Raw genomic sequence first — 24,875 nt, forward strand, 5'->3', positions numbered from 1 at the left:
TTAAAGAAAAGATGCCAAATAAAATCGTACCTCATCAAAGTATTTAACGATGTATTTGTAGATTTCTGTCAAGGCCACTTCTTCATTAAATTCATTTTCATGTTTCTATAGGAAAGAAAGTCTTGTTGAGAGACTCTGAAATGACCCCAAAATGTAATCAAGCCTAAGCTTATATCTGCTTTCTAGTGGTACCTTAGATTCCTGAGTTAAGAATTCTTCCATTTCTAAAGATGATAATGGAGGCAAATCCCTGATTGCTTTGTAATAAGATTTTACTTCTTCTTTGTAGGTTGGTATATCCTTGGCATAGAGAAGTTTATTAGTTGGTGCTTCCTGGGTGGGGGAAAAAAAAAGCAACCATCACCAAAAGTTTAAGAAGTCATGGGGAATTGATAACCATACAATGTAGCCGAGCCTCCACCCGTGTTAAACTCCCGCTAGCAAGGCTTCATGCAGTCAGCCTCAATCAATGTTGACTGAGTGACTGACTGCCATCTAGCTAGTTCTGGTGAGTCACTGTTATTTTCAGGCAGATTAAATGCTAATATATTCTGCCTTCCTCTCATAAAAGAACTAAAATTATTATTTTTACATGATTTTGAGTTACTCTAACAATGGAACTTATTTCAATCATAGTTCATTACTAATGGTCGTTAAAAAGCCTGAATTAAAACATTTGCTCTCACCCTCACCCACCAGTGAATTTTGGCATTTATAAAAGACTTGATTGTAGGTCTGATTGAGCCCTTTATATAACTATAAAATTGGTAAGTAATTGGCGGTGGCGGATTTTCCAGCTTGTCCCTTTTATTTCATTATATTAAAATGATCTTCAGTTTTCTCATGGAAGTGCATGGTCATTCTTATTGGTGGCTCTGATGTTTGATTTTGCAAATATTCCCTGGCAGTTTGAATGGTTTTATGTAATTATAATAGTAATATTTAAAAATCGAGTAAGTAAGTGAAGATTTTATTTAGGTCATGATTTTTCACAAAATTTAAAATTCTACCCAAGGAAGACAAGTAGGTGAGGACTAATGTCCCAGTACATTTTACAAAGTCCAATGTTTGAGGGATCATTCTGAAGGATTCTTTGCTATTACTGAGATCTTTCTTGTCAAGTTTAAGTGGAAGCCCAACATGGTGGTACACACCTGTAATCCCAGTACATGGGAGAATGAGACAGGAGGATCACAGGTTTGAAGACAGCCTCAGAAAATAGACTCCCAGCGACCTAATAAGACCCCCATTTCAAAACCAAGAATTTTTACAAAGGGCTGGAGTGTAGCTCAGAAGTAGAATACCCTGGGCTTCCACCCCTACACACACACACACACACACACACACACACACACACACACACACACAGAGTAAATAGATAATCTGAGACAGTGAGAAGTTTAGGGGATGCGTGGACAGCAGGGTTATGAACATGGGTTGGGAGACAGTTATCGACCATGACAAGGCAGAGGGATGCGGAGTAGCCACTTATTGGGGATAGAAGCTGGAAGGAGAGAAGAATAAGAAGAGCCAAGATAATGCTGAGGAGTCCATCTTGAGAGACCGGGCAATGTGAAGGTAGATGACAGTCAACACAGGAGTGTTTTGCTGGAAGCGTGGTAATAGAACTGAAATTATGACAAGGGGCCCGAGGCACCTATGAAACATCAGTCACCACTGACCAGGCATCCTTCCAAGCTATACCTCCAGCCCTACTTTATTCTTTTATTTTGAAACAGGGTCTCGGTTGCAGAAGGCCTCACTAAGAATTTTCTCAAATCCAATTGGGTACAGATAATACTCCATTTAAATATATTTTGAAGAAATATATTTGGAAAAGACCAAAGCATCTCTATCAGAGTTTGCTGTTTTTTATCTTTCTTTGCTTTCAATCAGCAAAGAAAACCAATAGGAAAGCAATATTTATTGCTTTTATTATGAATTGACACACTGGTATTGTTAGAAATCTCAGGTAAGATTTTCTTCCCCATAAGCAATTTGTTAATATTCAGATAGACTTTCAAAATATATTTGGATGAACTGAGCACAATGGTGCACACCTGTAATCCCAGTATTTGGGAGGCTAACACAAGAGGATTGCAGATTGAAGGCCAGCTTCAGAATCTTAGTAAGATACTCTGCAACTTAGATCTTGTTTCAAAATAAAAAGGGATGGGGGTATAGCTTGGAGATAGAATACCCCTGAGTTCAGTCCCCAGTACCCCTCCTCTCCCAAATAAAAGTATATATATATGTATATGTATATATGTATGTATATATATACACACACACATATGCAATTAACTTAGGCAAATACTAATCATATTTTATATTTGGGGTAGTGGTTTATCAGTGTCCACTGAATGTCTTTCTAGAAAACTTGGAAAGTATATACTTGTTGATGGCATTTTTCAAAGGTATAAGTCTATAATGAGGCAGGGCTAATTATTTTAGTTTTCACTTTAAGAACAATTTAGATTAAATGGGAGATTTTATTTTATTTTTATTTTTTGGTGGTACTGGGGTTCCTGGAAGCCCTTCTACCTCCGGGCTGCACTCCCAGACCTATTTTTACATTTTTATTTGGAAACAGGGTCTCCTAAGCCAGCGCACGCGGCTGGCTTTGAACCTGCACGATCCTCCTGTCTCTGCCTCCCAAGCGCAGGGATTACAAGCGTGCGCCACCACGCCTGGCTTAAATGGGAGATTTTAAAGAAAAGCAAATATACAATGATCGCGATTGTTTTCAGCTGGTATAGCTTATGCCAGGTGTTTAGTACTTGAATGTTTATGAAAGAGTGCTTTGGACTCGGGAGAATGTTTAAGACACAGCAGAGGTGGGCCTTACCTTCCCCAGTTGCTGCTCTGTGAGAGAAAAGGCATCCATGAAAGCCTGGGCAATCACTGACAAACAGCCATCTATGTGCGGTGTCTTCTTAATGTCAAAGACAAACTGCGGATTCTTCAGGATGTTCACCCAGAATCGGAGAGGAAGGCTGTCCAAAGAGAAGAAGCTCTTCTCAAACAGGGACATTTGTCTGAGGCCAGTGGTCTGTATCAGTTTGTAAAATGGCATTTACATCCTTATTAAAGTACACAAATCCACTTAGCCACACTATCAAGCCACAAATGACGCCATCACTCAGAACAAAAAGAGTTAAATCTTTAGGCAGCTCCTGAGAGGCAGACTAGAGAAGTCTGCAGGTGGCCATGGACAAGAATTCTCTCCAAATAGTACTTGATTGGATGAGATGATGGTCACCAATAAGAACCTCTGATCTCAGCCTGACCCCCCCATGCCCCGTAAGTGTGCCGCCTGGGCTCAGCTCTGCAGTCTCTCACCTGGATCACTCTCCCCAGCTTCTATCTGCACACAACTTGAGGGTGTTCCTCAACACAGAACCAGATCAGGTCTCTCCCCTGCTCAGACCCTCTGTGGCGCTTGGTGTCCCTGCAGGAAACGCCCTCCTCCATCTTCCTGGGCCTCCCCTCCCACCACGCTTCACCACACGAGAAGAGCCCACCTCCACTGGTCTTGCTGTTCTTCACACATGCCAGGCAACCCTAGGCCTCAGAACTTATGCTCTGGCGTCCATCTTCCTGATAAGTTCCTGCCCCAGACAGTCTTGTGATTTATTCCTTCTCTTGTAAGACAGCTCAGATCTCACAGCCTCCGTGAGGCCTGTGACCACCCTGCCCCATGGCGCTTTCCTCCCTTTGCCAGCTTCACTGCACTCAGCACCAGTGATACGCTTCAGTGGACATTACTTGATTTAGTGCCTGCACCTGTTAGCGTGTGTGGGGACAGGGACTTGTGTCTGCTTTGTTCATGACTGTACTCTCGTGCCCAACAGTGCTTGGCACATTGTCAGTAGACAAATAAGTTGGTGGCTATGAACATGGGATCTTCAGGTTCCGCCCACGATCTGCCCTCCTTGGCCACCTCCAGCAAACGGCTGCTAGTGGCCCACAGCTCAGCTTCACTGTGGCATGGTGGCCTGCAGTGCCCATGCTGGGTGTGGGAGTAGTGGGGCCTGGAGACACAAGAAGGGGCTGGGACACGCAAAGGGATGGGTAGATTAGGGATAGGACTGAATAACAGAACTGGACCAAGAGCTCGGAACTTAAGCTTTTAGTGCCATTTAAAATGTCTTGGCTGATCCTAGTGCTTGGAAGGGCTCAAGCTTGCACAAGACTTTAATTTTGTGTGTGTGTGTGTGTGTGTGTGTGTGTGTGTGTGTGTGTGTGTGTGTGTGTGAGTGATACTGGGGATGGAAGAATCCAGGGGCTTTTCTACCTCCAGGCTATATACTCCCAAACCTATTTTATACTTTATCTGGATACAGGGTCTCACTAAGTTGCTGAGAGCCTCACTAAGTAGCTGAGGCTAGCTTCAAACCTGTGCCATCCTCCTGTCTCAACCTCCCAAGCGCTGTTACAAGAGTGTGCCACCACGCCCAGCTTGCACAAGACGTCTTATTACATCCTAACTCTTGAGGCTCTTGAGTTCACCTCCAGCACACAGTATTTCCAATAGAGGTAACGAGCTCCATTTCTTTCCAGAGAACATTTAGAATAAATCTGGATGCCCTGCTTTTTCTTAATGCAAAATGTTACAATACAAAAATACAGCACAAAACTTGGGCTAATTCTCATCGTATCTTAGTACTATATTTGATAAAAGCACAAATTTCTGTATACCATATAGACAGATGGAAAATTGCAAAGTTATTATTTTAGGGACAAATAAGAGTTTTCTGTAATGAATAATTAGTATGATGAACTCACAACATAAAATCATTTTTTTGCTGGTCTAACATTCTCAACAAAAGTCTTATATCAGACATTAAAGATAACTGTGGGGCATGCCTGCAATCCCAGTACTTGGGAGACTGAGATAAGAGATTGCATGTTCAAGGCCAGAGTTCAGTAACTTAGACCCTGTTTAAAAAAAAAAAAAAAAAAAAAAAGAGCTAGGTGTAGTGGTGAACTACACTCAGTGGTAGAGTGCCCTTGGGTTTAATCCCCAGTACTATTAAAAAAAAAAAAGTTAACTTGCTGGATGTGGTGGTTCATGCAACTGTAAGCCCAGTGTTTGGGAAACTGAGACAGGATGAGTGCTAGCCTCAACAACTTAACAAGACCCTGCTTCAAAATTTTAAAAAGCAGGCCGGGCATGGTGGCGCACACTTGTAATCCCCACGCTTGGGAGTGGAGACAGGAGGATCGCGCAGGTTCGAAGCCAGCTGCGCGCACTGGCTTAGGAGACCCTGTTTCCAAATAAAAATGTAAAAATAGGTCTGGGAGTGTAGCCTGGAGGTAGAATGGCTTCCAGGAACCCCAGTACCACCAAAAAAAAAAAAAAAAAAATTTAAAGCTGGGCATGGTGGCGCACACTTATAATCCCAGCGCTTGAGAGGCTGAGACAGGAGGATCACACAGGTTTGAAGCCAGCCTCAGCTACTTACTGAGGCTCTCAGCAATTTAGTGAGACCCTGTTTCCAAATTTCCAAATAAAGTATAAAATAAGTCAGGGGGTATAGCCCGGAGGTAGAAAAGCCCCCGGGTTCCACCCTCAATACCACAAGGGAAATTAAAAAAAAAAAAAAAAAGAGCTAAGTGTAGTGGTATACACCTGTAACCTAGTACTTGGGAGGCTGAGACAGGAAGATTGGAAGTTTGAGGCCAATCTTAGCAACTTAGAAACTATTTTTAAATAAAAAATAAAATAGGAGTGAGAGTGTAGCTCAGAGGTAGGATGCTCCTGGTTTTAATCCCCAGCAACACACACACATAATAATAATAATAATAATAATAATAATAATAATAATAATAATAAAAAGGGCTGAGGTTTAGCTCAGGGGTAGAATGTCCCTGGGTTCAATCTCTATTTCCAAAAAAAAGATGGTTATTCTATCCTAAAGAATAAAGCTCTTTGCATCGAAATAGTTAAAAGTATTGTTTAAAATAGAAACTACTTTGACATGATAGCTTACCAAGCCCCAAGGTTCTGATACAGAGATAAATGAATCCTGTGGAACTAACTGTGCCCTCCTTTTAGTTAATATTCTGTCCCAGATTCTTGAAAACAGTCAATAATCACCTACATCCCCACCTGTTTGTTTTCCAAATATGTACGACATCAGGATCTGTGATTTTTTTGTTTTCAGCCTGGGCATCCAAGAAGTCAAAGAAGTATTTTATGGCAAATGGGGCTCGGCTGTTGGGTAAACTCCAAATGCTTCTGAAAAGTTTTTCAAGCACAGAATGAATTGCCACCTGAAAAAGTACATGAGATGGAGGGGGGGTTAAAATATGGTTAGTGGTTTTGTAAAATTAATAGAAAACCAAATCTTGGTTAAGGGAAAAGGATATGCCAGAGAAAAACAAGCTGCAGGGAAAAAAAAGGAAAATCTCTTTTAGGCCAATATTTGTAGTAGGGGCAAAGGTCCCGAAACCCCACGCCCAGGTTTAGATTTGGCTCATAAGCTTATTGCCGGCAGCAGTGGTGTTGGATCCACAGGCGGGTATCTTGGCAATCTCTAGCAGTCGAAGGCTGTCAGTTGTAGGGCTGTGTACATAAACCAAGACACCTCCGATGCTTGGCTTTTATGATGTTCAGGCTGGAAAACCTCAAGTGGTGTTTCTCTGTTCCCAGACTTTTCCCTGTTGCCTGTTATGTCCATCGTGGGATTTTACTTTGTTCTTTCCAAAGCATTTGAGTATTTTAGAAAAAAAAAAAATAGGCTGAGCTTTCTGGGAACGCTAAGAAAATCCAGAGGCTCAGGCTGTTCTCTGCCTACCGCACAAATCTCTTAAACTCTTAAGCAGATTCTTTGCCATCCATAATCTGAAGATGCGTGCCCATCAAGTGGTGAGGGCCAGGTGTAGATCGTAGCATTTACATTGCTAGTCATTTCAGGGAGAGAAAAAGAAGAACCACCACAGACTTCTGTTAATCCCGCTAAAAGCCAGATAACATAAAATTTGCTCCTGATTTGGTATTCTACTGGCTTTCACATCTGACACTCTCATATGTGAACAGAATCCCTAATCTCAAAATGGAAAAAGAAAATCGGTAAGATTTTACTTGTTTTTTTAGTTACTGACCTCCCCTTCATTGTATTTGCAATTCAAAGGAGTTTTATTGCTTATCTATAATAAGTAAACAAAAAGGAATAATTATGCTGTCAACCTAAAAAATAACAATAGCGAAATGGTGGGGAAAGGAACTGGGAACAATATTAAAATCCCTGATTGAAGATACTACAGTCAAAATTTGTAAAGTGCCATTATCTTTGCAGTTTATAAAAAAAGGAGAAGGGGATAGGAAGTGTTTACAATTTAAACTTTCATTTTGCTTTGCCAGAAGGCACTAGGGATTTGTAACATTTTCACACTTCAGTGGAAATTAAGTCAAACACATCATACACCCCCAAGGTAGCCGTAAAAGCTCTCCCAGAACAGTAAGTATACCTTGGTCGACAGCAGCTTTGTCAGATACATTTCTTTTACTTTGAACTTGTGTTTCCCTCGATGTCTCTTTCCTTGCACATCTTGGAATGCTTCCGAATCTGGTAAAATCTAAAGGGAAGACGGAGTAGAAGCGTTACCCAAGGAGACGGTTCGCACCACAGAAGGCATGCAATTCAGCGGCGCACAGGAAAGCCGGGACTCACCAAATGGCAGTGGTCATCCGAGTATTCCACATCTGAGCACCAGAGAAGGGGAGAGAAAACAGTCTATTAAAAAAACAGCCACGGGCTGATTGGCCTTTTATAAAAAGCCCCATTTGTGCTACAAACCCAAGAGCTCTTCATTGCTAACATTCCCTTGCCATTCCTAGAGGTCTTAAGAAGAGTGTGAGGAAGGTGGGATGGGCTGGGGAGTAGAGTGGGAAGCATGTTTACTGTCCCTAGAAGTGTTGAAAGGTGCTGAGTGGCCACTTGTTGGGAACAAGTGGCCAGGGTAAAAGGGGCTCAAGTCTATTATTTAACAAATACACCTGGAGCAAGTCCTCTGTGCCAGGGGGCTTCAGGGTTTATAGCAAGGGGTAAGATGAACTTGAGTTCACAGACATAAGCAAGAGTCACTCCCAGGCCAGCTTGTAATCCCCATGTTTGGGAGGCGGAGACAGGAGATCACACAGGTTCGAAGCCAGCAGCGCTGGCTTAAGAGACCCTGTCTCCAAAAATAAAATAGGTCTGGGAATGTAGCCCAGAGGTAGAAGGGCTTCCAGGAACCCTAGTACCACCAAAAATAAAAAATAAAAAAGTCACTCCCAGCAAGAAAAGTGGAGGGGAAAACAGATTGAGACACTGGGTTTTTTGTTTTGAAGATGAACATCTTGAAATGCTAATGGGGCGGGGGGATGCAGTAGACTGGAAGGGAAAATAGTTCATTAAAGGAACAACCAGAGGCTAATTGGTGGGTGAGAGGAGAGCCTCGGTGGTGTAGGATGCTCAGAAGGTTGGGAAGGGATGTGAGGCACAGGTGTGACATGACCTTGGGGGGAGGACGGCCTGCACTGTAGGGAATGGAGGAGGAGGACCTAGGTAGATGCGGTAGGTTGGTCGCTTTGGTGCTGGATGTCGAGGCAGTTCTCATTTCTGTTTGTCCATGAAGTGCAGGGCGATGTCTGCCTACAGGTAGGAGTGCTGTGTGGTCAGAGCTGAGGAGGGCCTGACCTGGAGAGCAGCTGAGTTTCTAAGGAAACCAGGTGGTAGGCCACGTGGAAGACCCTGGTCACGTTGGGTACCATGAAAATGTAGTCATAGTATACTGCTGTTGAGTGCCTTTCTCCTGTGGCTCCCTGGCTGTGGTTCAGAAAAGGCTACTAGCTGGTTTTGTCTGGGACTGGGGTTTCGACAGGGGCTGGTGATAGGACTGAGGGCAGGGGATTTGGAGTGTTAACAGGATAGCAGTTGATGGTTCTCAGCTGAAATGGGCAGGGAAGAAGCCGAGCCTGGACTCGCTGGAGTCCCATGAAGATACTGAAACCTAAAATTCTATTCAATCCCCCCAAAACAGGCCCTTCAAAAGTCCCAGGCTCTGAGGCCTAAAAAGCACAACTCTCCCCTTTTCCCTAATATAAGGACACTCTCTTCCTTAGGCCACAGTGAAAGCTACTTTGCAAGATAACACCACTGTAGTCCCATGTACTGATGGGAGGTAGCAGTTCCTAAAGGGGCATCCTAAAAGCTACCAAATTATCCTTTTTTTTTTTTTTTTTTAAATCAGAAGCCCTGCAGTCCCAGTTTGCACTGACCAGATGCTGGGACCTACTGAATACCTTCTACTAAATCAAGAAGGCCTGCTTCTAACTGTGTGGGTGTGGAGGACCCTGCTGGTATGCGGCCCAGAGCCCTGAGGGCTGGTGTCTTAGCAGGGCTCTAATTTCCCTAGACACAAACCTGGAATGGACCTGGGATTTTCTCAGGGCACACATGGACAGTGTTTTCCTTTTCCAGCTGTCAGGGAGGGAGCAGAGGGCTATCAAGACTGGCCTGTTGACTTTAAGCTACCGCTTTCATTTCTGTCTACGTCCTGGGAAGTTTACACATGCAGTCACAGGGATATTGGGTGGGCTTGCTAAGTGAACTATCTTGTTTATTCAGCGCTCGTAGGTCTGGGTGATTATCTGCAAGCCTGACTCTCAGTTTGCCATAGGGATCTCTTCTGTTAGCCCCCATCCGGCTGAGGAGCTGGGAAAGACCCGCAAGGGCTGAGACTCTGCTCTGCGTTTAGAGCTGAAAGCAGCAGCAACTTCCTTTGTGGCGGGCCATCTGGGCCAACCGCAGTTTACGGTTTCTTTCTTGCAGGGCCCCATGCTCTTAGGACTAGAAACAGAAAGGGCTTTTCTCCATCTTGAGAGAATTACATAGCAACAACTCAATCTCACCTTTGTGACAAGATATCTAAGAGATGAAGGAAAGCAATGCTTTATAAATCTGGGTGAGAACAAAAGGTTAACAATATTATATTGGTTACCTGAAGTAAAATTGGCTATCTTCTTAAAGACTTTTATAGTGGATCCATTTGATATCTGAAAGCAAAGATGAAAAATATATGAGTTTTCAAAATTTAATGTATTTCTCAACTTCACTCAGGAATTAGATGGCTGGATGGATCTTACATTCTCTCACTTATTAAATCAAATATTTATCAAGAATTCCCATGTTCTGGACACTGCTGGGGACTGGGGCTATCTAGAAAGTTAAGCAAGAGACTGTCCCTGTCCTCCAAGGACTCAGTCCTGTGAAGGAGGCAGACAGTGAGAAGAGGTAAGTTTCTAGAAAGTGGGGGCGAGGACCTGTGGTACAGATGGGGTGGGGGTTGGCCCTGGAAAAGGACAATCTCAGCCATGTTCAGCCACTCCCCTGCCTCTCAGAGGTCGAGAGGGGCCGGGGCCAATTTCCTTTTTTTTTTTTTAGGTTCTTACTTGTTATGAGATGAAAATATATGCCTTCTCCAAGTTCAAATGCTGAAATCTAAATCCTAATGTGAGCCGGGCATGGTGGCGTATGCTTATAATCCCCGCGCTTGGTAGGCTGAGACAGGAGGATCGCGCAGGTTTGAAGCCAGCCTCAGCTACTTAATGAGGCTCTCAGCAACTTAGCGAGACCCCGTTTCCAAATAAAATATAAAATAGGTCTGGGAGTATAGCCCGGAGGTAGAAAAGCCCTTGGGTTCCACCCCCAGTACCACCAAAAATAAATAAATAAATAAATCCTAATGTGATGGTACCAGGAAGTAGGGCCTTCGGGAGGTAATTAAGTCATGAAGGTAGAGTCCTTGTGAGTGGGGTTAGTGCCCGTATAAGACAAGGCACCGGAACTTACCTCTCTCTGCTCTCTACCACATGAGGTTACAGTGAGAAGACAGCCCTCTGCAAACCAGGAAAGGGTTTGCAGAGTCTTCAACAGACTCTGGATTTACTGGCACCAGATCTTGAACGTTCAAGCACCAGAAGCATGAGAACTAAATGTTTGTCATTGGAGCCACCCAGCCCAGAAATGAAGAGATGCTACAACAGGTTTTCAAAGGCTGACATATAAATCTAAGGCCACTGGACTTGGTGATAAACCACAGTAATCCCAGTACTTGGGAGACCGAGACAGCAGGATTGCAGATTCAAGGCCAGCCTCAGCAGCTTTACAAAACCCTGTTTCAAAATAAAAGATAAAAATTTTAAAAGCGCTGGGGCTATAGCTTAGAGGCAGAATGACTCTGGGTTCAATCCCAGTCAACCCCCACCCCTTAAAAAAAAAATCGGCAATTTAGAGGAAAGTAGATCACTAGTTGCCTAAAGCAAGGGCCGGGGGAGTAAGAATGATGGTTCTACCACTGTAAATAAATCTAAAACCACTGAATTCTGCATTTCAAGCAGTTAAGCTTTCAGGTATGTAAATTATATCTCAGTAGAACTATTAAATAACTGCTCTTAAATGTATACGTAGACAAATGAAACTTTTATCTTACTGGCTGATGCCAGTGCTTATGCCCTGACTGTGTATAACCTTTGGGACATGGCGCCCAGGGACCTGGCCTTCCAGTGCCCTCTGCCTCACCCTGAGGGGCGCCAGAAAAGGCAGAAGGACAGAAGGGACCTCAAGCAGGGGGAGACAGATGCTAAGGCTCTAAGGGCAGACCTGGATCCTTGGGAGAAAGTGTTCTGAGGAAGAGGATGGCCCATAACAGCGTGGGACGAAGGGATGGTGAAGAGGAGGCGGTCAGGGGTACACAAACCCCCATCTCCATTCTGGAACTGTGGCTAGAAGATTCACTCTGTCCTGTCTGAACATTATCAGCTAAGTGATTTTTCCCTCCACTCTGAAGCTCCATGGCTGCTCTGAATTCTAATACCTTGCCTTCCCCAGTTTGGATGAAAGAGAAACCTAAAATTTCTCTCCTGGCCTGGTGCACATCGGTTATCAAAATATACAAGCCTGCCTAGCAAGCAGCAGAGGATTAAAACCGAATCTCCTTCAGGTTGCACCCACAGAGGAGAAGCACGAAGCAGGAGCCAGCTCTCAAGAGGCCCAAACACAGATGTGCAGCCAGCTGTGTCCAGCCAGCCGCTGAGTGTAGGCCAGAGGCCTCCAACTGCTGGTGTTCAGGACATCTTGGAAGGGTGGGGCAGAATCTGGGCAGGGGCTGACTGGGACCGCTATGTAATGTCTCCAGCGAGGATTTTTAACTCTTAGTAAGCTCTTTGATTCAGCTGTTATTACCAGACATCCTCTCCTTTCCCTTGAGCCACTCATTGTTTTCTGGCCGATTTTTCAATTCTCCTCCATATTTGATGCAATTAAAGTCAAGGCTCTGTGCGGGCACCCTTCAGCAATCCTCAGACACTGCTTTTATGAGAATGTTTGAACATAGTTACAAAATTCCTCCCCACAAAGAGCTGGATATGCTCTGTTTCTAAGCCAATAAATATCTTTTTATAAAAGGAAGCTGGTGATTCATTCTGGGTAATTGTCAAAGAATGAATCCCAAATGGATCCCGTTGAGTGTTGAGCCAATACTCTGCTACTGTCAGACGCTTTGTTGTGCCAAAAGCGAGCACCCTTACTCTATAATCACAAACACCATGGATGGGCCCTCCGATAAGGAGCGCTGCCAGAAGTTCAAATGTCTTTTCAAGAGCTGGCAACGACTTGCCGCTGGCGCTGAGCTCAGGCATGAAGATAGCGTAGACTCAGCTTGTACCAAGGAAATTTTACTCTGAAATTATCTTCCAAGAGCCAGTGTAAAAGCATTTTATTAGTGGATGAGTTGTGTATGTGTGTGAGAGCGTACTGTGTTCACAGCTGCTCTGGGGCTGGAACATTTCCACCCCATGTGATGCTTTAACACTATTATAAGAATAGAAAAATAATTTACAGATGTTTGTGGGGGTGAAAGGTTTCCGCTTTCTCTCTTGCATGAGGCAGCTGAGGCCACGTTAAGGGCAGAACTGCCTTTTTGAAAAGTGTCACAGAACCCAAAGAGTTAAAAATATGCTGTGTGTTCCATATGAGGAGATCCAAATGCTTCCCTAAGAGTGACTCATTAATCGTCCGTCCTCCTGTGAGGCAAGGACCATTCTCTGTGCCCCTTCTTTAGGGATGAAAACCAAATTAAATCAAGGAAAGATTAATGTCACTAGATGGATCTGCGGCAGCAATGTTTCTGCAGCCCAGAGCTGAATGGGTGCACACAGCGATTTCAAATTAAATTCTTCCCAGTCTCGGTGTTCCAAGAACGCCGTGACAACAAGGCGATAACCCCTCCGATGACGCCAGCCCAAGCCAAGATGCAGCCGCGAGGACCGTAGCCATTTCCATCGTCTGAATGAGAAGTGGTGACCACATGGGAGAATGGACCTGTGCCAACGGTTTAAAGTCACTTTTCAAATAAATTTGCAAGAGAATGTGAGGTTTCTTGATGGCAAGTGCTATCTTTACGGCATAAGTTGGAGGTTATCCCATAAAAATAGATTTCTTAGAAATTTAAGGTTGAACTTATATTTAACCTTATAAAACTGTCATTTCCGTACGTAAAAATGCTTGACTGTTGGCAATTTTGTATGTTGCAGCCTAAGAGAAAACATGAAATTTTATGAAAGTGATATGGTCTGAATATTGTGATGCTTTTTCCTTATTTGAAGAAAAAAATCTGAAGACAATAATTACTACTAATTACCACATGGAAACCCTTACTGGTATCTCTCATTCCAGAAACCACCTTTTCTACTAAAATAGTTTTGTAGAAAAACAGAACTCTGTTCCACTAGTAGTGTCTTGGCAGTGATCCGCCACAGTGCTCTCCCCACAGACATCTCGAGGCCGGGGGTATCTCTTTTCTAGGGGCCAGAGGGATAACCTTGCTTGGTCCTACAGTGAAGAGGACTTGGAGCTCCTGAGATCACGTGGAAGATGCCTTGGAAGATTCTCCACGGGCACATCAAGTCACACAGAACAGCTAGGAAGGATTCTTGAAACTGCAAAACAGGCCCAGAGGGCTCCTGCTTCTCCACTATTTACTCAAAACTAACCATCAGGCCAGAAGCAGCCTCCCTCTGAGGATGTTAGAGAGACCCGGGGTAACGTTTCTTCCTGAGGGAGCTGAGCCTCCAGGCGCAGTGAAACCGGAACTCTCCGCGCTCTGCTGCAGGTGGGGTTGGCATCGCTGGCTCTGGGTTGCTGAGAGGCCCCTGCTTCCATGAAGGGAACTGCTGTCCTCAAGGACCACTGGCCCCAAAGGAAGTTGAAGGAAGAGTGGCAGCAAGGAAGCGTTTTGGTAACTCCTAGCCATGAGATTCATCATAAAATTTTAAGAGATGTTATTCTGGCGAGCTTGATATCAGAAGACGTTAACTACCAGTACTTATTTCATAAGTCGGATCCCGCTCTCTAGCCAGTCTGCTTGGGGGTTAGGAGCAGGAGCGCATAGCCCGACTCTGAGCAAGGTTGTTGCTCTGGCCCCAAGCACAGCCAAAGCCTTTAGACTGACTCCTTTTTCATCCGCTTCTAGCCTTGAGGCATTAATGAGAGGCGCCGTGTGACCTTGGCCATGTTTCTTAGCCTCCTTGGGCCTCTGAATGAGAATAACGACAGTATTCAGCTCAGAGAGGACTGCAACGCCCGGCAGGAAGCGCGCTGCAACAGGCAGACGCTCATGCTACAAGAGGCCTTGGCGGGGGCGTGGGGGTCCACGCCTTTGCTTTTAGGATCATAGATGATACCGGACCAGAAAGGCTACAAAATATGTCCTGCAGACCTTTTGGGACACCCTTAGGGCCTTTAGAAGACTTTTTGTGGCCATTTTGACATTGGCAGTGGCCACTTCTGCATTAGCACACACCTGTCAAGTGACTATTCTTCAACTGCACAGTGGTCTGTTGTCTTCTGCCTCCTCAAACCACGCAGCTCAGAGTGAGAGCTACTCTCTGAAGAAAAAAAATGCCTGCCCCATAAGACACCAGTAGCATCCTCAATGGCACCCCATAGCAGAGTGTGGGCATGATAACATGGCCTAGAAAAAGGCACATGGGGCAGGAAAGCCCCATGCTCTCGGGACTTCAAAGAAACCAGCAACAGTCACAGGCGAACATCCCTGTGCCGCAGACACACCCAACCCCAGCAGCTCCACGACACAGCGGAGTCCCCTGCACAGCAGACTCGCAGAGCCACGGCCAGCCGAGGAAGCACGTGGGGAGGGTCTAATGACAGGGGAAAGCCGCCGCTGGCTCGACGTGGATGGAAGACACTGGCTCACTTAACACCTTGTCTGTACAACATGGAACGAGACTGGAGCTCCATCTGTGTTCATCTGATGGAAAACAGAGGACACAGCACCAACCTAACAGCACAGGTCATTGCGAACCTTGGTGGAGCCAGGCCTGTCAACAGTGCTGGGTGCTGGCTGCCACCGCCGTCACGGTGCCAAGCACCATACTGAGTTGGCAAGGATGCCACCCCATAGGTGGCAGGGCGTCCCTGGCGGTTTGGGGCTCTGGGGCTGTACCGGGCTGGTGAGAGGCTGTATTTTTGCTGTACCCTCAGATCCCTCTAGCAGCCTGTTCTTCAAATACACCAAAAGCAAATCATCCAGACCTGTTATGCTCTATTCGCCCTCAGGACAAAACAAGCATCAGGAAATAGGTTCAGACTCCAGCAGCAGGGACTCTGTTTAGAGAGGAGGAGGAGGAGGAACTGGCCGTCACTAAAGATTAACTTTAAAACTTAACTAATTTAGACTAATTGGAGGGAGGTAAGTCTGAATCACTTAAAACTCCGAATTAGACCCTATTTTTAAATGAAATATAGTTTTTTGCTTTCAAGCGCATACAGTGACTCAAACTAGGGTGCTTTAGTAAATGAATAAGAGTGATAATTAGCATCTTGTCTCTTTGGAGGGAAAAGCAAGTGCTTGAGAACATTTTTTCTTTAATGAAAGGGCAAAGGCAAACTTCAGCCCAGCCCTGTCAATTTATTCCCTATTTTGAATCTGCAGAGGTGCAACTAAATCAAGTGTAGATTTAGGCGGCTGAGGGTGGTAGGTGCTTTTTTGCAACCAGTCTTTAAAAAACAGGGCCTTCAAGATGGCCCAGGCTTAGAGAGCGTGGCCGATGACCTCCTGCATTTCCTTCAAGCTTTCTGCGTTTCTTTGCCTTACGGCTTAGCTTTTTAAGCATAAGGAGAATCCTTTAAGCCCTCATGTCCTAGTCTTGTCATTTATTACCACCATGCAGTGATGCTGGGGTATGAGGCCAATAAATCATTGGGACGGGAAGTGACTACAGGCCGGATTAATTTCATTATCATCCTTAAGCAGATAGGTGTCTAGCACGGCTGATGTCCGCACGAAGAGTGATGTCCTATCTCTCCTGACAGGCCTTCCCATGCCCGGCACACAGCTGTGTGCTTCTGTTCTTCCTGCTGGAATGATGTGTCCTGCCTTTTCCTATTGATGGCAGTGAGCAGCCCCCTCCCTCCTTAGTGGCCCCCTCCAGGCCACACAGTTGCAGGGGTGCGTGGGAGTGCTGGGATGGCACCGCTTGGGGGGCTCAGCTGAGCAACGCGGGTACTCTAGCCGAGGGCTTCGAAGGGGGCATCGATGGCTCTGCCCCTTCTGAATGCCCAGACGAGCTTGCCACCGAGATTCTGAGAGGCGAGGAGATGGCCCACAGGTCTGGAACACTGAACTTTGCAGAGATGCTGTAAGGAGTCCCTCTCTGAGCTCTCCCACCCCGCAGGGCCATGCCTCCCACTCCAGCCTCTTTCCACCCACTACAATCTGTCGGGATCGGCCCACCATTGGGCCATATCCCAGAGATCAGAAACACATTTTTAGGAGTCTATCTGGGACCACTGAGGATCGCCTCCATTATCTGGAGGGGAGGAAGAAGGCTGAGGTTCATGAATGGAAATGCTACCTGTGACTCTGTGCATCCGTGTGAATATAGCATCGTTAACCTGGACACTCGGTATTGGGAGGGAGGGAAATGGGAGGTTGGGGGGAGGCACCAAGTACTGTGTGAATATATACCATTTTCAGCATGATCCACAGTATGAGTGAGACTATCATGCACCAATAATATATATGTATGTATATATATATGTATGAAAGAAATATATCTGGGAGCTACGCATGATGGTACACACCTATAACCTCAGCCACTTGGGAGGCTGAAGCAGGAGGATCACAAGTCCGAGGCCAGCCTGGGCAACTCAGCCAGACCTTGAGGCCCTGGGTTCAATCCCCAGGGCTGCAAGCAAGCAAATAAAATAAATAAAGCTTTCCAGGGATTTTTACAGAACCCCAAAGCTAAGAACTTCTCGTGACAAGATGATTCTGCACTGGGAAATCCAAGCTGTAGGGGACTGAGCATAGAAGCAGGTCATGAATCCACGGTTTTGTCCGTGAGGTCTCCTCTAGCAAAGCCACAGGGGCGGGCGGTACCCACTCAGGAGTCACCATAGCAACCATTTCCGAAATGGATCTGAGACCTGCTCAGCCAAGGAGCCCAAGGATGGGGCGTTCTTGTTCCTGGCTGCTGTCCAGAAAGCTCAGCTCGAGAACAGTCTCAGCTTCTCGCTGGCTGAGGGCAGGGGCTGACCCATCTCCCTGGGACTTTTGAGACACAAAAGACAACTGATCCTTCTTGTATCTATCTCTGGAAAAGCATCTGCCACTCCCAAGTGCCAACCTTGGCCCCTCCCCTGCCCTGCTACCTCCCACCCAGGCAGCCTGGAGCGTCGACCTCCAGAGCCCCTCAGAATCCATCCCACCTCTGAGCTGCTCGGTTATTCCAGACAGCATCATCATTCCTCACCTGAAAACCTTCAGCCATTTCCAGTGGGGCTCCCTACTTTCAGGCTTGTACCTCCCACAGCCACGCCCCATGCCCACTACCATCAATTTTTGAAAGACAACCCTCCTCCACAGCCCTCTCATGGCATCCTACTGTCCTTGGGATCAAATACAAACTCCTAAAAAGCTGGGCCGGCATCTGCCTTTCCCGTCTCCCTCCTCCCACACCCTGGCCTTCGTCTGTGAGAAGCACTTGCTGGTTAAGCCATGGCCCCCAAGCCTCAGTGTACCCCTCTATGAAGTAGAGTTAACAGTGGTGTGTGCCTCACGGGACGGCTATAAGATGGAATTGAGCAGACACAGAAAAACAATGTCAGCTCCTGGTCCAGAATAATGCGCTCCCTAAGCTGGAGCTGCTTTGGGCCCTCACTGCCTGCCAGGCTCCTCCTTAAGTTTGGGTCTGCCTAAAAGTTGTCTGTTGAACACGTGCATTCACCCTTCTCTGCGGGACGTGCTGGCACGCTCCCTCAGCCTGGCCCGGTTCTCCTTGACCTAGGTCTCAACTCGGTCACAGCTTCCTCCAGGAAGCCTCGGATGCTCCAGGCCACAGCCCAACACGTCATAACTGGTTCTTTCAATGTTGCGGCTCCATCTGCTCCCTGGGGCTGCAGGCCCTGTGAGGACAGGGACCTGGTCTTTGCTCCTCTCCCACGCAAACCCAGCTCTCAGCGTGTAACGGATGTTCAACAAAGATTTGGATAACACAGCTGAACAAATCCCGGCATCCCAGCGTGCCGGGGAGCCTTGCCTGCCTCCTGCCGGGCTCTGAGAAGTCACACGCACCCTCCACCAACCTCAGCATTCACCCCGCATAGAGGTCAAGGGGCTAAAGGAAGCATGGCTGGACAGTCCAAAGAAACAGGATAGTTGGAAGTTCTTTCAAAACAAGGAACCTACACAAAAGGTAGGTGAAAAAGTCTAGTGAACACTGTACACTGTGGACTTTTTTTTTTTTTAATTTTCATTTTGAAACACTGTCTCACTCAATTGCCTAGGCTGGCCTCAAACTTTTATCCTCCTGCTTCAGCCTTCTGAGTCTCTGGGATTACAGGTGTGTGCCACCACTCCGGGATCGAGGCTTAGGACTTCCAGAGGCTCTGATTAGCATCAATGGCCGAGGCGTGTGTGTTAACTCTGCACGGCTCTCCTAGGACACTGCAAGGCCAGACCACGTCATCCTGCTGGGGCTTCTGATCTGAACTGCATGATGAAGTGATCAGGCAGGATGGAAAAGGAGGACTTCTGAGGCGAATGGTGCCAAGTACCCCACGAGCATCAGCAACTCCTGGACTCATGAATGGCCAGCCAAAGAGGAGTGCTGCCCCTGAGACCAGTAGTGTTCTGCAGACTCCGCATACCAGGCCAGAAAACAGGAGGGAGTCTGTTTTTTGTTTTGTTTTGCTTTTTTGCGATACTGGGGATGGAACTCAGGGGCATTCTACCTCTGAGATATACCCCAGCTTTGTTTATTTATGCATTTTTTATGCATTTTTATGCATTTATTCATATATTGGTGGTACTGGGGGTGGAACCCAGGGGCTTTTCTACCTCTGGGCTATACTTCCAGACCTATTTTATACTTTATTTGGAAACAGGGTCTCACTAAGTTGCTGAGAGCCTCACTAAGTAGTCGAGGCTGGCTTTGAACCTGTGCAATCCTCCTGTCTCAGCCTCCCAAGCACCGAGATTACAAGCGAATAATGCCATAGCCAGCTTTTATTTTGAAACAGGGTCACACTGATTGCAAAGGACCTCACTAAGTAGCTGAGGCTGGCCACGAACCACGATCCTCCTATCTTAGCCTCCCAGATGCTGGGATTATAAGCATGTGCCACCATGCCTGGCTCTTTTTTTTTTTTTTTTTTTCCAAGAAGTTACCTATACTAGAGATGACCCAATCCAACAGGGATTGGGAATGAGGAAGGAGATGTGGAGGTTAAGTCCTGTTCTTACCTCGTAGTGGCCAATGGTATTCAGCTTGGTTATCCCATCTTCAAGAATCACAGAGGAACTGTCAATATCCAAAAGTTCTTTCTGTCGTGTGCCCACTTGAAGCTCTAGAAAAGGGGGGAGAGGCACATTTTGTTTCCTTGTAAAATTGCCATGAAAATTTTTAAATGCTACCCTGAACTTTCACTAATGTTATAAATAAATAAAAGTTGAAGGAAATGGTGAGGCTTTGTGGGGAGGTATGGAGATACATCAGCCAGACTGGGAGCCTGAGCTGTTTCGACCTGGTTTGCGTACAGGGCCCCAACATTTCAGATCGCCTTTCCCTGCTGCCTTCAGGCCAACGCTAAGAGGGGAAGTGAAGCCGCTGAAGACAAAATCACACATCTTCCAAGGGACTGAGCGCTTCAGAAGCATCCCAGGACTCACAAGTGTGTGCGCACGCGTCCCACTGACCGAGGTGCAATGGGAGCCCTCTCTGCAGGTCCTTGCAGGGGAGGCGCCAGGGTGCTTAGCCCACCCAGGGCTACAGACGGGCTACAAACTCCCCTGCAGGGTCAACAGCTTCCGCCCTAGGGTCAGGGTGTGGCCACAGATGTGTGTTTTCTTGAATCTACAGTGTTTTAAGAGTTAAGACGCGCGTACCGACATTTAAAGAATAGGAAGCTGTACCAAAAAATTTTGGACTCCTGATTTCTCATTTTAAAAATCTGGTAATACCAACCCTGGAGCCTTTCTAGGCCACCCTCAGAGAAAGCCAGCTGGCTCTGCCTCTTAGATGGTGAATCTTTTCCCAATTAAGCCAGGACTACCATTTTCTAGTATCCTGGATATGACATTCTCTTTTCTTTATATACTTCCTGCCCCTTTGGGCATCTGAGCTGGTGAGCCTTAAAACTGTGTATGTGTGTGTGTATGGTGTGTGTGTGTGTGTGTGTGTGTGTGTGTGTGTGTGTGTGTTAGTTACTGGGGATTCGACCCTGGGGGCATTCTATCTCTGAGCTATACTCCCAGTCCTTTAAAATTTTTTTTTTCTTTTTTTGTGGTACTGGGTCTCACTGATTACAAAGGGGCATTCTACCTCTGAGCTAAACCCCCAGCCCTATTTTTAATTTTTTATTTTGAAATAGGGTCTCACTAAGTTGCAGAGGGCCTCACTAAGAAGCTAAGGCTGACTGCGAACCCAGATTCTCCTATCTCAGCCTCCCAAGTACTGGGATTACAAGTATGCACCACCATACCCAGCTTTTTGGTTTTTTATTTTTTTAATTTTTTTATTTTTTTTGAAGCAGGGTCTTACTAGGTTGCCGAGAGTCTCACTAAGTTGGTAAGGCTGGTCTTGAACCTGAAATCCTGTTTTGGCCTCCCAAGCACTGGGATTAAAAGCACGCGCCACAACTCCTGGCTTTGTGAGCCTCTATTAAAAGAGGTCTAAGCCCAGCTGCTTCTGGGGTTGAATTTCAATGCAGCTTATGGCTGTTTTTCTAAGACTTTGCCTTAGTTTCCTGAGTCCAGTCTCAGAAGTAGTTTGGAAGATTAGCAGACACAGATAAGTAGGGCGTGGCTGATAGGCTGCGTCCATTTACCAGCAGCCGTGTAATGCCACGTGCTTGTTCTGATTTCCTATGTCAGGAGGAGAGGGACACCCAGTTGTCACAAGCCCAGGAAAAGCATGAAGACACCGCTGTCAGCTCATCCATGAAAGGACCGGGGCTGCTGGGCCGTTTTCCCTGTGGCTGTCGGGCTGGGTGCGCCCAAGTCATCTGTGGTCAGAGCCACAGATTTATAAGCTATATGTTCAAGGTGAGGCTGTCGATGGCGGGTCAGGTCCTGGTTTCCTGGCTGGGGCTGCCCCTTGACTCTATATCTAACCAAGTAAGTTAAATTGTCTTCCAGCTGCCCGGCAGCACATCCCACGGAAGGAAACGGCAAAGAGGTGGAGAAAGGTACCCAGTGCCCTGCTTTCTCTGAAGCAGGTCATAACGTGGTTGCTGTGCATTTGCAGGATATCGCTCAAGTTCCCAGACCCTGCCTGGAGGCCTTTCTCAACGGCCTGTAGCAGGCCTGACGGGAGGGGGAGGATTTCAATTGCCTGCTTAGCGGAGGCCCACGACTCCGCGTGGAGGGGAGATGAACCTTGTTACGCTGTCACTGCCACGATTTTACTCTTCTCTCCCGTCCCATTATCTGCTATAAAATCCCACAGCAGTCTCCTGGGAGGCCTGTGCGGAGCTCAACTTTAAAATGTTGATGAACATTTGAGCGAAGTGGAGCCCTGTTAGCTTGCTCACGCATATGCTCTCCTTTGCAGTATACCAAGAAAGCCCGAAAATGAATTCCGAGCAGATGCCGCTCCACGTGGGGGGAGGACGGAGAAGATACTTAATGCAGGACGTGATTAGCGGGAGGAAGATGACCTTTCCAGCATGCTGGAGTTAACACTCGGCGGCAGAGCCACCGCTAATGACGCGCTCAGTATCACAACAAACACATCAAATGCCAACGTGAAGTGCGACACGCAAGGAGGGCACGGGGTTTACACCTCTTTGTACTTCTTGATGCAAGGTGATTCCGTTCGGTCTCGGGGTCAGCAATCTCATGCATCTGACTTACAAACATAATATTTTTTTTAAAAATGGCATCTTGGGAAGATTGTGCTTCCTAAGAGGAGTCAGGATGCTGCTGAGAGCGCAAAGTAGTCCTTCGGCCTTAGATACGCCCTCTGGGGGCAGCCTGAGACCTGGAAACTTTGCCAAGCGGAAGCTGCTGACCAGGGAGGGGCCTCATCAAGGATTAGGACAAAGTATCTCCTGGGTAGCCTTACCAAGACCGATTTCGTTGAGCTGAAGTCCATACGGAGAGCCATTTTTGCTCAAGAATGCTTGGAAAATCTTTTCTTTGGCTTGGCCTATGGTATCACAGTCAAGAACATTGACTGATATATTCCGACAGACATCCGCGCTCTCGTTTTCTGGGATTTTTTCAAAGACGACATTTAACGCCTGCAAGAATACAAACAGGATCCCACGTCGATTAGATAATTGCAATCTGAGAGGCATTCATAAAAGACACAAACGTTGGCGAGTCCTACTAATACCTCTGACAGCACATTAGCAAACACCGTATCGCATTATACTACTTTAATCTTTTCTCCATAATCCATTCTTTTCAGGGATAATGGAAAGGAAAACAGAAAGTTAAAGCCCTCATTACAGAGCAAGCATTGAATAAATATATCTGAGAGGAAAATATATATACATGTAAATATTCTAAAAATGGTGATTTCTAATCTCATCCTCAAAAAAAAAAAAAAAGGAATTGGAAGGGTTCCACACTAAATGAGGGCAGTCTGGTGATTATCTTTTTTATTAGCAGAACCACAGAGTCCCAGAAGTGAAGTTCCAGGTGACAGGAAAGGTTACGAGGTCCCCGTATCGATCACACTGAAGAGGTCACTTTTTAATATGCAGCATTAATTATGGTAACGTTCATGTCTCCCCCCCTCCTGCTTCCGACACCTTCAGTCAGACGTTTCCGAGCCCTCATTAAGATCCTGAGATCCCCACCCTGCACTATTATTCTTGCATTAATTACATCTCAGTGCTATTACTTAACGTTTGTCAGTTAACATCCTCCTCATGCAGCAAAACCTCGGAATCAAACTAGTGGGGGAAGGAAGGCCTCCGTGGATGTGTGAAAACACGCAGCGAGGGAATATTTCAAAACAAATCTGAAAGCAAGCTCAGGTTTACTGTGTCTACGCACAAACACGCAGATCTGAAAGCACCAAGTCTTACCTACACCAGATCCTTTGGGGATACTGATTGAGGGAGGAGCTGAGAGCATTTGGTAATAGCGGAACATGGTTCTGGTTCTCAGGCACCTGCCGATCACCCAGTCGGAGGGACTTGGGTTTGGTGTGACACGCACACTGATTTTGTGTTTTTGAGCCTGGCTTAATGAATGTATAATTATCAAGTAATGGGAATGTTAAGAAGTAAACCCACAGATAATATGGAGAATTGGCATCCTTGGGATTACCTCAACTTAAAGATCCGTGTGGTAGTACCTGCCCCTTTGAGCATCATGATGGGGATTAAATGAAATGACTTAAATGCCTCTGGGAAGTAATTTGCGGTATTGATAATAGTAATAACCTAATAAGCCAATACAATTATTATTGCTATAGTGTATTAGTGTGCTTTCCCTTGGAAATAGGGACTGAGCCCACCCTGACCAGCAGGACTCGGACTGTGTGCTCGGTGTCTGTCAAAGCGAGCAGGTTGAGCCAGCAGGAGAACGAGGCTTGCTTTAATCCCCAACTGTAACCTTAGCCCACCACTAACCAGCCGGTAACCTCTCGGCCCTGCACTAACCAGCTGGGAAATCTCTCGGCCCCCCACTAACCAGCTGGGCAAGCTCTCGGCCCCCCACTAACCAGCTAGGTAAGCTCTCGACCCTCCACTAACCGGCTGGGTAAGCTCTCGGCCCTCCACTAACCGGCTGGGTAAGCTCTCGGCCCTCCACTAACCGGCTGGGTAAGCTCTCGGCCCTCCACTAACTGGCTGGGTAAGCTCTCACTGGCTGGGTAAGCTCTCGGCCCTCCACTAACCGGCTGGGTAAGCTCTGGGCCCTCCACTAACCGGCTGGGTAAGCTCTCGGCCCTCCACTAACCGGCTGGGTAAGCTCTCACCGGCTGGGTAAGCTCTCGGCCCTCCACTAACCGGCTGGGTAAGCTCTCGGCCCTCCACTAACCGGCTGGGTAAGCTCTCGGCCCTCCACTAACCGGCTGGGTAAGCTCTCGGCCCTCCACTAACCGGCTGGGTAAGCTCTGGGCACCTCAGTTTTTCCTCACGAAGTGGGACTAACAGCAATTGACTCGAGGATCCAGTGATAACGAATCAAATTAACCATGTGGTGCAGAGTGGCTGATGTGCTCGTGGGAGATATGAGGTCACAGATCCAGATATGAGGCCTCTGGGCCTCTGGGCGGTTCTGGGGGCAGGTCTTCTTTGGCAGCAGTGTCCCTGAAGCAAGGTCCTTGACTCCCCCATGCCTCCAGG

The 24,875-nt window shown here is 46.5% G+C and overlaps 1 protein-coding gene across 1 annotated transcript in view; it reads right to left on the reverse strand.

The window, feature by feature from the left end:
• PLXNC1 (plexin C1) overlaps window positions 1–24,875 on the reverse strand; it is a gene marked incomplete at both ends in the record, with an annotated part of 173,198 nt that continues 148,323 nt past the window's right edge. The window contains 9 exons of the mRNA XM_080705775.1: window positions 1–105; window positions 193–333; window positions 2,849–2,996; window positions 6,116–6,279; window positions 7,477–7,584; window positions 7,680–7,711; window positions 9,991–10,045; window positions 19,816–19,919; window positions 22,637–22,814. Of these exons, the coding sequence (XP_080561901.1) occupies window positions 1–105; window positions 193–333; window positions 2,849–2,996; window positions 6,116–6,279; window positions 7,477–7,584; window positions 7,680–7,711; window positions 9,991–10,045; window positions 19,816–19,919; window positions 22,637–22,814 (1,035 nt within the window). The remainder of the gene's footprint in view (window positions 106–192; window positions 334–2,848; window positions 2,997–6,115; window positions 6,280–7,476; window positions 7,585–7,679; window positions 7,712–9,990; window positions 10,046–19,815; window positions 19,920–22,636; window positions 22,815–24,875) is intronic.

The sequence above is a fragment of the Muscardinus avellanarius genome, assembly GCF_963383645.1.
Source record: "Muscardinus avellanarius genome assembly, chromosome: 11".
NCBI lineage: Eukaryota > Metazoa > Chordata > Mammalia > Rodentia > Gliridae > Muscardinus > Muscardinus avellanarius.